The sequence below is a fragment of the Bufo bufo genome, chromosome 2 (assembly GCF_905171765.1).
Source record: "Bufo bufo chromosome 2, aBufBuf1.1, whole genome shotgun sequence".
Lineage (NCBI taxonomy): Eukaryota > Metazoa > Chordata > Amphibia > Anura > Bufonidae > Bufo > Bufo bufo.
The window spans coordinates 702246121-702259077 of NC_053390.1; the positions used below are offsets into that span (position 1 = coordinate 702246121).

The window sequence follows — 12957 nt, forward strand, 5'->3', positions numbered from 1 at the left end:
TTATGATTATTCTTGGTAATAGTGGTTCCATATCTCACCCATCAAAACTGAGCCTAGAATGCTGAGAATCTGGAGCAGCATCTCGATCTTGTCAGGTCTTTGCTAAAAACAAATCCTCGTGATGCTAATAACGTTTAGTGTTGCTTGCAGACTCATTATTTTTGGTATTCACAACAGATTTGATATGCATTCCATCACTGGGCTCTCTGTATTCCAAACACTCCTCAGCACAAAGAACTGCAGAAAGAATGAGCTTGTTTTCCTGGCCTGACAGTTGCCATACTTCATCAAGATTTATTGTGCAAATTACGTCTGCTTCATTTTATGTTCTGTCAATAATTTATGTGAAATGTAGCGGAAAATAAATAAATAAATATATATACACAATATTTATGTATAACTTGTGCATTTACTGTAAAATGGAAACATAATCTTGTCTATATTAAATACAAAGGTAAAACAGCCAATATATTTTATACAAAAAATATTTTTGGATCAGTCCCTTTCACCAGAAAGGCTCAACATCTAATATCCCCATTTCTGATGCATATGCTTACCAGGGATAGATTTTATAGGAGGCCTATCGTCATTACTACAAATGCTCAGTTATGTTTTCATCAATTTATTGTCGTTCTAAATCTAATATCCAGTGTTTTTTTTCTTCTTTCTGTAGGTTGACAAAGCCGCTGTCATTTGCAGACTGTGTTGGTAATGAGCTTCCATGGGGATGGGAATCTTGCTATGATCCACAGATTGGAGTTTACTATGTTAATCATATTAATCGTAAGTGACTCCTTTTTTATTATGTTCTAGGACTGGTGTGCTGGTTGTTTGGGTGCAGTTTCGGACAGGCAGAATGAAGCCACATTATAGTATCTCTATGATGAATCCTAAATCCGGACCTCCTGCACTTTTGCTAATCCGTACTCATAGCACCATAGAACCCTTTGGTGATGTAAGTGCAGTTTGGTAGAACCACTTGGAGGTCTGGGTATTGCAGTCGTAACATGGACGCCAAAATATGGCTTTATTACATTTGTCTGAAACCAGCCAATTACTACAAAACAGAGTAGAGTCATAAAATATATCTATTTTTCCTGAATGAGCAACTTGCTCCATCCACTGAGGATCTGCTTTTTATGTGTCCTTGTAGTTGCATGATGTGCGCACTGTTCCCATTCACCAGTTGCTGATTGACTGTTTTCTCCCTATTACTGCACATATGGAAAAAAATGTCAGCTTCATAAATTGCCGTTCTTAATTTCCCCATGGTAGAAAATTAGTTATCACCTGTCAACGTTGACAGTGCTGTGGCGGTTCTATTGAAAGGAATGGAGCATTGGACAGACATGTGCACCACCGCTCCGGTAAAAAAAAAAGTTAATAAATAAAATATATATAAACAGGGGCGGACTGAGAACCCTCAGGGCCCCCGGGTGAAATAAATCAAGGGCCCCCTTACAGGCCCCACCCATGTTCTGCCGCAAGCCCCACCCACGCATACAGGATCGGGCCGGGCCCCTCCTGAATCCTATCCTATACAGGTAAGTATCGCGATTCGCGAGACTAGGGTGGCCACTTGCTTCACCCCCAACCTAATAAACCATGCCCCTCTCTCAGTAAGTGCCCGGCAAAAGTAAAAATACGTCACTATAGCGCTTTTGCTTTACTGGACTCTGCTGGGTGGAAAAGCGCTGTATTATTAACCTATTTCAGCAGTCCTGAGTCCCCCATTCACAGTAGGTATTAACCCCTTTCACTAGTCCCCCCCCTTCACTGAAGGGGGGACTTCTGAAAGGGGTTAATAATTACTGAAGGCCCTTTACAGTAGTTATTAACCCCTTTCAGAAGTCCCCCCATTCACAGTATTTATTAACCCTTCAGTTTCACTAGTCCCCTCTTCAGTGAAGGGGGGACTGCTGAAGGGGTTAATAAATACTGTGAATGGGGGACATTTGAAAGGGGTTAATATTTACTGTGAAGGGCCTTCAGTATTTATAAACCCCTTTCAGCAGTCCCCCATTCACAGTATTTATAAAGCCCTTTCAGCAGTCCCCCCTTTAGTGAAGAGGGGACTAGTGAAAGGGGATAATACTGTGAATGGGGGACTACTGAAAGGGGTTAATAACTACTGTGAAGGGCCTTCAGTAGTTATTACCCCCTTTCAGCAGTCCCCCATTCACACTGGTATTTATCAGACTTTTTTATAAATTATTTTTTCACCCTGGCCCTGCCACAGCCCACAGCAACAGCAGTGCCGCCAGCCCAGCCCAGTCTTTCAATTTCTTTCAGACCAGACGCGGCTGAGACGTAAAGCTGCCTAGGCTACCGCTTAACCCAAAACCACTACCTCAGCGCATCTGTGCTTGCTCTCCTCAGAGTTCCCTTCCTTCTCCCGTGAATCCCGCCGCGCCAATTGAGTGGTGCGAACAGCGCTGCAGTGCATGTGAAGTCAGTGCGTCGCGCAGAGCGCTCGATAAGGAAGGAACACAGTGACTACTGATGTTATGTGCACGGTCCATATACAGTTGCAAGAAAAAGTATGTGAACCCTTTGGAATGATATGGATTTCGGCACAAATTGGTCCTAAAATATGATCTGATCTTCATCTACGTCACAACAATAGACAATCGCAGTGTGCCTAAACTAATAACACACACATAATTAAATGTTAACATGTTTTTATTGAACACACCATGTAAATATTCACCATGCAGGTGGAAAAAGTATGTGAACCCCTAGACTAATGACATTTCCAAGAGCTACTGTATGTATGTGTGTGTATATATATATATATATATATATATATATATATATATATATATATATATATATATATATATATATACACATACATATATATATATATATATATATATATATATATATAATTATATATTATATATTGGAACTCTTTGGTGACCAGATGCCACTGTATAACCTGAGAACTAGATGTTTCTCTCTGCTAAGTCATATTAACAAGTTTCTTATGGTCACTAGTGTGGCGAAACCAACCTCGCCACTGGGTTTTGGAGAGGACTGGCTGCTGGCCTCTTGCCCCTGGATTATGGGCCATATACTAACTTTTAAACCCCTGAACCTATTCAAGTGAATTTTGGATAGGTTTGTCCCCAAGTTATACTGTTTAAATTTATATAAGTTATATGTATAACCACTGTTTGACCCTCAACACGGAGCCTTGTCTCGTTATTGGGGGGATTCACTGTATGCTGTTAGAAGACCGATTGCCAGAAGTGTAAGCTGATTCCTGTTCGTCTGCTAGCAGCTATTCGTGAGGTTCCAGTTTGGAGTGCTACTTTGTATCCAGTTCGGGACATTGGTGTTCTGCAGTAGCTGTGCCTGTCTCTCCGAAAGGGGTACATCGCCTAAACGGATTTTAACCCCTTGTCTGCTGAAACGGTCCGTTACATTGGTGGCAAGCAGCGGGATCGTTCCTACAGCCAGAAGGACAGCTACAGGAGACACCATTTTTGTGGATTCTACAATTTAAGGACAACGCATGTCCCAGTACAGCGTCCCTGACAGCAGCAGGATGGAACCAGCAGTGTTATACGAGGAGGAGGACCTGGATGGCCGGGATGCATTAAGGAAAGGCATCTGGTACCAGGCCCTGGATAATCTACAATACCAGCGGGGTGAGAGTCTCCCTAGTGAAGAGCAGCGGTTGCAGAAGCAAGTGGCCCTGCGGATGCCCTTCCTGGGAGAGCAGCCCCTGGAGGAATGGGTGAAGGAACTAGAGCACCGGGTATGGCAGGAGCTATGGCTGGAGGATGCCTACCAGGCGCTTTGGTGGTATATGGCACAGTATATACCCTGGACAGCCGAACATGACAAGCCAGAGGGAGAGGAGTTTTATGGTCCTGGCTTGTTATGGGAGTCCTTTGCAGAGCCTGACTTCGGGAGCCCTGTACAGTCCAGACTTCAGGACATTTTCTATGAGAGGGAGGCTAGGCATGAGTGGGATGACCCCCATGAGGTAGAGCAAGACCTGGCTCACCTAGCAACCCTGGAGTGGGAACTGGAGCAGGACTACCGAGATCTCTTCCACTCCATTGAGAAGGCTCAGCAGGACGGTAAGGTGACAGACCCAGATCCAGACCCATTCAGCTGGGCAGATATTGTAGAGTGTTACTGGGAAGGACCCCAGGTGGCCGGTAGAGATGGGACCGAGGTCTCTCCACCGGTCCTGCAGGGAATTGGGAGCCCAGTCTCCTTTCCCCAGCAGCAGAGTGATTTTTTGGGAATTGGGAGCCCAGTCTCCATTCCCCAGCGGCAGAGTGTCCAGCAGGGAATAGAGAGGCCAGTCTCCTTTCCCCAGCAGCAGGACACTGTATTGGGAGCGGAGGCGGTCGGTCGCCCTCCCCAGCGGCTGGAAGTATGTATGGGAGAGGAGCTCGTTACCCCCTCTCCCCAGCGGCAGCTTAACGCACCAGGGGGAGACAGTAAGCCCCACAACAGTGCAGATGGGACCGTGGTCTCTGCACCTACAGCACAGGGGGTAGAGACAGTCTGTCTCCCCCTCCAACAACCAGACTCCAAGCCAGGGAGCAACACAGAGACCGGGAGTACCAGCTTCCAACATAACCTTGGTGGACTCACTGGACAGAGACAGGCTACCAAATGCAACAGGTCCAGTATTGGGTTGTGGGTGGGCTGCCAGACTAACTCAGGTACCGACCGGCGTGAGGTCAGGTACCTGGTTAGTCTTCCCTGGGGGGGGGGGGGGGGGGGGGGGGGGGGGGGGGTGTGTGGCGAAACCAACCTCGCCACTGGGTTTTGGAGAGGACTGGCTGCTGGCCTCTTGCCCCTGGATTATGGGCCATATACTAACTTTTAAACCCCTGAACCTATTCAAGTGAATTTTGGATAGGTTTGTCCCCAAGTTATACTGTTTAAATTTATATAAGTTATATGTATGACCACTGTTTGACCCTCAACACGGAGCCTTGTCTCGTTATTGGGGGGATTCACTGTATGCTGTTAGAAGACCGATTGCCAGAAGTGTAAGCTGATTCCTGTTCGTCTGCTAGCAGCTATTCGTAAGGTTCCAGTTTGGAGCGCTACTTTGTATCCAGTTCGGGACATTGGTGTTCTGCAGTAGCTGTGCCTGTCTCTCCGAAAGGGGCACATCGCCTAAACGGATTTTAACCCCTTGTCTGCTGAAACGGTCCGTTACAACTAGTACTATTAATTTATGCAAAGTTGTGTGAAAAGTTACTGACCATTTAGCTATATTTATTTTTTCCCATTGCTTTTATAGTACTCCAAACTACAGGTATGACTCAACCATTCATTGAAATGATTTGTCTACCTCTAGAAAACCACCTACCTTAAAAATAAGTTTTAAAAGTACAACATTAGGCTGGTCGTAATATGAAAATAACTGCTTATGCAGTTGTTTTCTTATTGAAAACATTGCCAGTTATCCAAGTTTGATTGACTACGTTTTGTTACTTGTTTTTTGATTTTATATACTGTGCAACTTCAGAGTTGAGTATTTCTGGGGTCTATACTGAAATTTTTGCTTTGCTGTGGTCTACTGTCAGCGTCCTTAAGCTTTAGTCCATCCCCCTTTCCCCTGGATTGACAGGGCTAGTCTTCTGATCTAACCCAGTCTTGTGCCTGCACTGTGTGTCCCAGTCTTGGCGCCTGCGCTGTCTCTCCCTGTCTCAGCGCTGCTTGCAGACCGGGAACATGGCCGCTGATGGAGGATCCTGTCAAGAGCGACCTCCATTCATTTATACTGCAGATGGACAGGGGAAAGAGCACATGCACAGTCCATCCCCAGTATAATTAAAAGGAGTTGCATTATTCTCCATATTTAAAGGGGTTGTTCAAGTGTTTAAAATTGAGGCCTATCCACAGAATATGTCATCAATATCTGGTTGATGGGGGTCTGACTCTGGGCACCCCCGCCAATCAGTTTGTAGAGACTGTGGCTCTCCACTAGGTGACATGGCCTCTGCCAAGGCCAGTGACATTATGTTCATCAGTCACATGGCTTAGCTGCAGCTTAGTCCCATTCAAGTGAATGGGGCTGATCTCCGGTACCAAGCCCAGCCGCTATCCAAGGGACGGTGCTGTGCTTGGTAAGCAGCACGGAGGCTGCAGTGCTCACTGGAGTGCTGCAGCATCTTCAAACAGCTGATCGGTGGGGGTGCCAGGAGAAACTGATCAGAGATTGATGACCTATCCTTTGGATAGGCCATCATTATTAAACACTCGGACAACCCCATTATTTAATTTCCTATTTATTTCTCCATATTTATTCCATCTTATTTTATAAAAATATGCTTAATTGATGTTTGGTAAGAAGCCAAATCCCGCCAGTTAAACATGTTTCATATAATGAAAATTACTCTGTTTTTGTAAGCATGTATTATTTCATTTAGAAATTCCCCCAAAAAACATCACATGGATTTTATATAGTTGAGTCTGGCAGGAGCTGTAAATATACAGGAACTTGTAAAGGGTTTAATTGTTTTTTTATGCAGACGTTTATTAGTGTTTAAAGAGAGAGAGCACTTAACACAAACATGTTGGCATTGTTGAATGCAATGCCAGACAGATCCCTGGCATTGAATTTCGGAGTGCATAAACTGTGATAGTTTGAATTGAACGATGTAGTCCTGAAAAGTCTATTCTAACTGAATATGCCTGTTCAGTGCAATAGTGTGGCATTGTGCCGTGATGCCCATTTCTTGTTATTCCATTTGATTAAAGTATTTGTGTGAATTAAAGTAAAGATTCGCTTTTCAAGATTCTTTAAAGTGAAGGTTCACCTTTGATCATTTTCTGACATGTCATATATATATGTGTCAGACGTAATGGGTTTGGGTCTGCGTACTAGGACTGCTTAAAGTCTTGACTTCAATTGGAAATCCGATGACAGGCTTGGAGATCTAAAGAACTTTTGAGTCAAAAATTATGCGTCATGGTGTTTGGAGAAGCATTGCGGCCACTCTATAATATTGTGGCAGTCTGTACACAGAAACACATTGATGATAATTTCTGACATGTCTTAAAGGAACACTAAACGTGAAATTCACATAAAAACTAGCTAGTTTTTTCTTCTTCTTTCTTTTTCCCTTCAATCATATTCTGTCCAATGTTGCAGTTTAAACACAAAAAAATGCATCTTCTTTACATATCTGATGAGCTCAGCCATGTCCTCCTACTTCTCCCTGACCTATGTCTGGGTTGTAAGACAACTGGCTTCAGCAGTAGCCTTCTCCGACCATTTCCAGCACAGTGGCTCAGTGGTTGGCACTGGTGCCTTGCTGTTCTAGTGTCCTGGGTTTGAATGGCTTCAGCAGTAGCCTTTCCCGACCATTTCCCGCACAGTGGCTCAGTGGTTAGCACTGGTGCCTTGCTGTTCTAGTGTCCTGGGTTTGAATCTGGCCAAGGACAACATCTACATGGAGTTTGTATGTTCTCCCCATGTTTGCATGAATTTTGTGTGAGTAAAATACATTTCCTGCATAACGGGCCAAATACATGGACTCTCATTCACAGAAAATTGGTTGACTTCTATTTTTTAGATGTCAAACCACATTTGTACTACCCCAGCATGAATGTCATCAGTAGAAATCTAGATTATTTTGACGTAATAGTTATCTTCAACACAACATCAAAAGATTGTTTTCCATTTCATCGACCATGACGGTCACAAGTGAGATGACCCTTGACCTCTGTAGGGGCAGGAATATACAGAGAGTTTAAATTGCCCCCACCCCTCCCTCAGTGTTATTTTTCCCCCCTACGGGGTAAGCATACAGAAAGAGGCTCCCTGTGGGGAGGTGAAGAATCCCAGGCTGTTGTCTTCATCATTCCCCCACTGCCTTCCCGCGGCAGGAGGTAAGACTGGGCAGTTGGGGGCAACATGGACACTCCCTCTGGCTCATGCTGGGGCCTGCGCTCCTTTCTATCACGGTCCTCCTTCCACGTGGTGTAGGATAGAGACCGCAGATGTCAGACCCACGTGGGATGCGCGTGCGTGCTGATAAAGCCAGCGCTGCATGAACCCTTGGGACTGAAAGGTGTGGGAGGAGGCGGAGCTATGTCGCAACATGTCGGGCACATCTGAGTGATGTCAGATGCCGGGAGGAATGAAAGTGATGCTCATGCGCTCTGAGGCAGCATCTCCACCACTATGTCGGCGTCTGAAGCTCCAGCATCCCCTCAGGAGGGCTCTGATCTGACTGCATCTTCAGTGAGTTCCCCTATGGGGAGTATGATTTTATTACCTGTATATTTTAATGGATTTTTTATCTTATGATATTTGGTTACTCTTCTCTGTTCCCTAGGAGCAAAGGAAACATAAGCTTAAACTAGATCTCTGAAGTGCACTACTTGTGCCAAGAGACTACCAGATAATTACAAAAATAAGTTATGTAAAGTCTGTATATCGGATGTCCTAAAAGAGCAACCATCTATCTTTTCCGAAATGAAATAATTTATCCAAGAAGAAATCAGATCTTCCATGGCCTCTCTGAGAGCCCCTAGCCCTCCTATCCCGCCAAGGAAAAAAACATAGACTATCCGTTCAGTCCTCCTCTGAGCCAGAGGACATTGATGAGGGTGCCTCCACCTCTAGACGGGTTTCTGAGGAGGACCTTATTTCGGATGGAGAGATCGTGGAAGATAATAAATATTTCTTCTTCTCAGATCAAATGGAAGAATTACTCAAAGCCATAACATCTACTATGGGTATTGAGGATACCCCTAAGCCACATACAGTACAGAATGAGATGTTTGGGGGTTTACGTGCAAAGAAATCAAAAGTATTCCCTATCAATGAAAATATTAAGGATATGATCCTGGATGAATGGATCAAACCAGAAAAGAGGCTAGGGGCATCAAAGAAATTTAGGAATAGGTTACGGTTTGATCCAGCCGAATGTAAGATATTTGATGAAATCCCCAAAATTGACATTCAGGTGGCGAAAGTAGTCAAGAAGACGGCTTTACCATTTGAAGATTCTTCATAGTTAAGTGGTCCAATGGAACACAAAGCGCACTACCTTTTAAGGAAATCTTGGGAAGCGGCAAGACTAACATTGCACCTACATCTATGGCGAGAACTATGTTGTTCTGGTTATCAGAATTGGAGGAACACCTAAAAAATAAGACTCCCAGGAAAGATATTATAAACTCTATCCCACTATTAAAATCCGCAACGGCTTTTCTGGCTGACTCATCGTCTGAGTCCTATGTTTTTCTGCCAAGGATGCAGCTTTATCCAATGCTGCCCAAAGAGCATTATGGATGAAAGCTTGGTCAGGGGACAAGGCCTCCAAGGCCAAGTTATGTTCAATTGCCTTTTCAGGTGAATTTGTATTTGGACCAGTGTTAAATAAAATACTGGAAAAGCTGCCGACAAAAAGAAGGGGTTTCTGGATGAGAAAAACTAAAGAGACCCTTTCGTCCGTTTTCCTCCCAGTCTAGACCCTATAGAGGGAAGGGTAAGACGGTGGAGCTACAATAAAGAAGGCAAGGGTAGGGGGTTTATCATCAATCCCCAGGACAAACAAGGAAACAAACAATGACGCCAGGGTAGGAGGAAGGTTGAAGAATTTTCTAAACCGATGGACTCTCGTCACGTCAAATCTCTGGGCCTTAAACATCCTAGAACAGGGATACAAGATAGTAAATTTCTTTGCAGGGGTTGACGAAAATTCTATTACGACCCACAACAAGGGAGTTCAAGAAAAGATCTGGAAGGGGGTTCAGGACCAAATCAGATCAGGGGTCATAGTAAGGGTACCATATGCCGAAGAAGGGCAGGGGTTTTACTCAAGACTCTTCCTAATCAAAAAATCTGACTATACTTGCTGCACTATAATAAATCTAAAACCCTTAAACAAATGAATCTTGTACAGGAGGTTCAAAATGGAGTCAGTGGCCTCTACCATTCCCCTGATTAGAGAGGGCGCTTTAATGGCGTCGATGGCTTATGATCACATACCAATCCATCTGGCTTTTCAGAAGTACTTAAGGTCTGCGGTAGGAATGTCCCGATACCGGTAGGAATGTCGCCGATATCACGCCCGATGCCTCATGGCCGTGCAGCGATGGGTCCCGTGTCCCAGATGATCAACGGTGGGGGCTGCGGCGGCGGGTCCCATGTTGTCTTCTGGGCGGCGGCGCTGCTCCCAGCCGATAAGCGTGGGGACGGCACCGTTTCCCAGCTGATCGGCGTAAAGGGCGGGACTTCTGTGCGGCTTCTCCCAAGTCCCATGCGGTTGCCTAGCACTGGGTGGAAGTTAAAGCCACTTCCTCCTAGTACTCTGGCGCATCTGCATGGGAAGGATTACAGCAGGCCAGGTGGGTATGGTGCATGAAATGGAGGAGAAATTCAGTTAATTTCTCTCCATTTCATGTTAAAACAGACAAACGGTGAATAATAAAATAAGGTGGGGGGGGGGAAGGGGCATATAGTAGTTATCCCCAACCAGCATGCCTCCAGCCGTTGCAAAACTACACCTTCCAGCATGCCCACACAGCCAAACGCCAGTTCAGGTCATCGTCATTCCACCTGCAGTCAAAATAGACCTGAACTGGTGGAGAGAAGAAGAGAAACTTCTTCAGGGCACAGACTGGCTCAGGACCCCAGAAGTTCAGATAATGACCGATGCCAGAGCATCAGGTTGGGGAGCAAAGGTAGGAAGCCATTACTTTCAGGGAGACTGGTCAGTCATAATAAAAATAAAAAAAACAGATCTTCAAATTACAGAGAACTGTATGCAGTCCTTATGGCCCTTACAAAAGCTCACTTTCTGTTAAAGAACAGACATCTGAACATCCTGTCGGACAATATCACAACAGTGGCATACCTAAAACATCAGGGTGGCACAAGATCCAATCCTCTGGCAGAAGTAGCAAGAAGAATATTTTCTTGGGCAGAAGGGAATGTTCTTTCCTTAATGTCGGTTCACCTAAAGGGGTCAGAGAATCTAGAAGCGGACTTCTTAAGTCGGCAAGCTTTACATCCAGGAGAATGGACTCTAAATCGAAAGATTTTTCAGGAAATCACGTCCAGATGGGGGACTACCAGAGATAGACCTATTTGCCTCCAGAAAAAATGCTCAGGTCCCTCAATTTTGTTCTGTAGATCCCAGAGACAGACCTTGGGCAGTAGACGCCCTGTCAATAAGATGGACCTGGGACCTTGCTTACGCATTTCCACCTTTTCCATTGATTCCTCGCTTAATACAGAAGATCCAGTGGGAAACCAACAACAGTAATTTTAATAGCCCCTTACTGGCCGAAAAGAAGCTGGTTCTCGGCCCTGAGATAGATGGCGTTTGAAGAACCATAGAAAATACGCTTCCAGGGGGAAATCCTCTCTCAGGGGCCAATAAAACATCCAAACCCACATATCTACAATCTAACTGCCTTGAGAAAATGAGGAAGCAGCACACTGTATAAACGAGGGGTGCACGTCCGGCCAATGTGGACCAGCACCTAGGTCCAATGAACTGGAAGTAGAAAAACAGCCAGCAGCACTCCCTAGGAGTGCTGCTGGCTGTTTTTCTACTTACAATCTAACTGTCTAGATCTTGAGAGCGAATCACTCAGAAGACCGGGTCTCTCAGAGTAATCCTCACTCTCAAAGCAAGTAGGAAAAAAGTTACATCAGCTATTTATCTTAAAATCTGGAAGAGGTTTTGCAGTTGGTTGGGAGAAGAACACCCGGACACTTCTTCTCGACCATTAAATAAAATTCTAGATTTCTTGCAGAATGGGTTAGAACTAGAATTGAGGCCTAGCACCCTTAAGGTCCAGATATCGGCTCTGAGCATGTTTTATGATACAGGTCTGGCTGAACATAGATGGGTAGAGAGATTTGTTAGGGCAGCCTCTAGACTAAGGCCAACCTTGAGGTCTAGGATTACTCAGTCGAAACTTAACATTGTATTAAATGGTCTGACTAAGCCTCCCTTCTTTCCCTTAGCAGAGATTTCTATCAAGCACCTGTCCTTCAAAATGACTTGTCTGCTAGACGTATAAGTGAAATTCAGGCCCTTTCCTGTAGAGAACCATACCTGAAGGTTTTTGAGGACAGAGTAACATTGAAACTAGACCCATGGTTCCTCCCCAAGGTGGTATCAGATTATCACAGTGACCAGGAAATCGTTTTACCATCCTTTACAGTCCCGCCAAAGGATGAGGCATTAGAAAAATGGCATCTTCTTGATGTTCTAAATTTTGTAAGATGGTATTTCTAAGACCTTTAGGAAAACGATAACCTGTTCAGTTCAGGGGACAAAACAAGGGGAAGAAGCTTTCCAAGGCCTCTATTGGTCGCCGGATTAGAACTACTATAGGTTGCTGTTACTCTCTCCAAAATATTCCTTGTCCTATGGGTATTACTGCTCACTCTACCAGGGCAACTGCCTCTTCATGGGCAGGAAAAGGAGGCGTCTCATTAAATCAGATTTGCAAAGCGGCTACTTGGTCAAATAATAACACTTTTGTTATTGCGTAATCTTTCCGCCTCCGCAGATTTAGCATTTGGCCAGAAAGTACTGCAGGCGGTTTCCCACCCTATGTAAATATTTGTTAGTTCTCACTTGTGGCCGTCATGGTGGATGAAATGAAAAGCCATAATTAGACTTATTTTATATTATTGTCATTATCTAGTTGGGTATTAAGTAATACTCAATTGGGGACACACACAGACTGCTCACCTACCTTTGTAATTTGTAAGAACACTGAGGGTGAGGAGGGGTGGGGGCAATTTAAACTCTCTCTGTATATTCCTGCCCCTACAGAGGTCAAGGGTCACCTCACTTGTGGCCATCATGGTGGATTCAAGGAAACGGAATTACCAGTAAGTCAAATTACGGCCTTTTTTGCAGACCCATTGAAATGAATGGTTCTGCATATGGTCCACAAAAAAAAAAAAAGTTACTCCATGTGCATTCCATTTCC

The 12957-nt window shown here is 44.6% G+C and overlaps 1 protein-coding gene across 1 annotated transcript in view; it reads left to right on the plus strand.

The window, feature by feature from the left end:
- WWC2 (WW and C2 domain containing 2) overlaps positions 1-12957 on the plus strand; it is a 204032-nt gene that overhangs the window by 60070 nt on the left and 131005 nt on the right. Inside the window, exon 2 of the mRNA XM_040418707.1 lies at positions 674-783. Within this exon, the coding sequence (XP_040274641.1) occupies positions 674-783 (110 nt within the window). The remainder of the gene's footprint in view (positions 1-673; positions 784-12957) is intronic.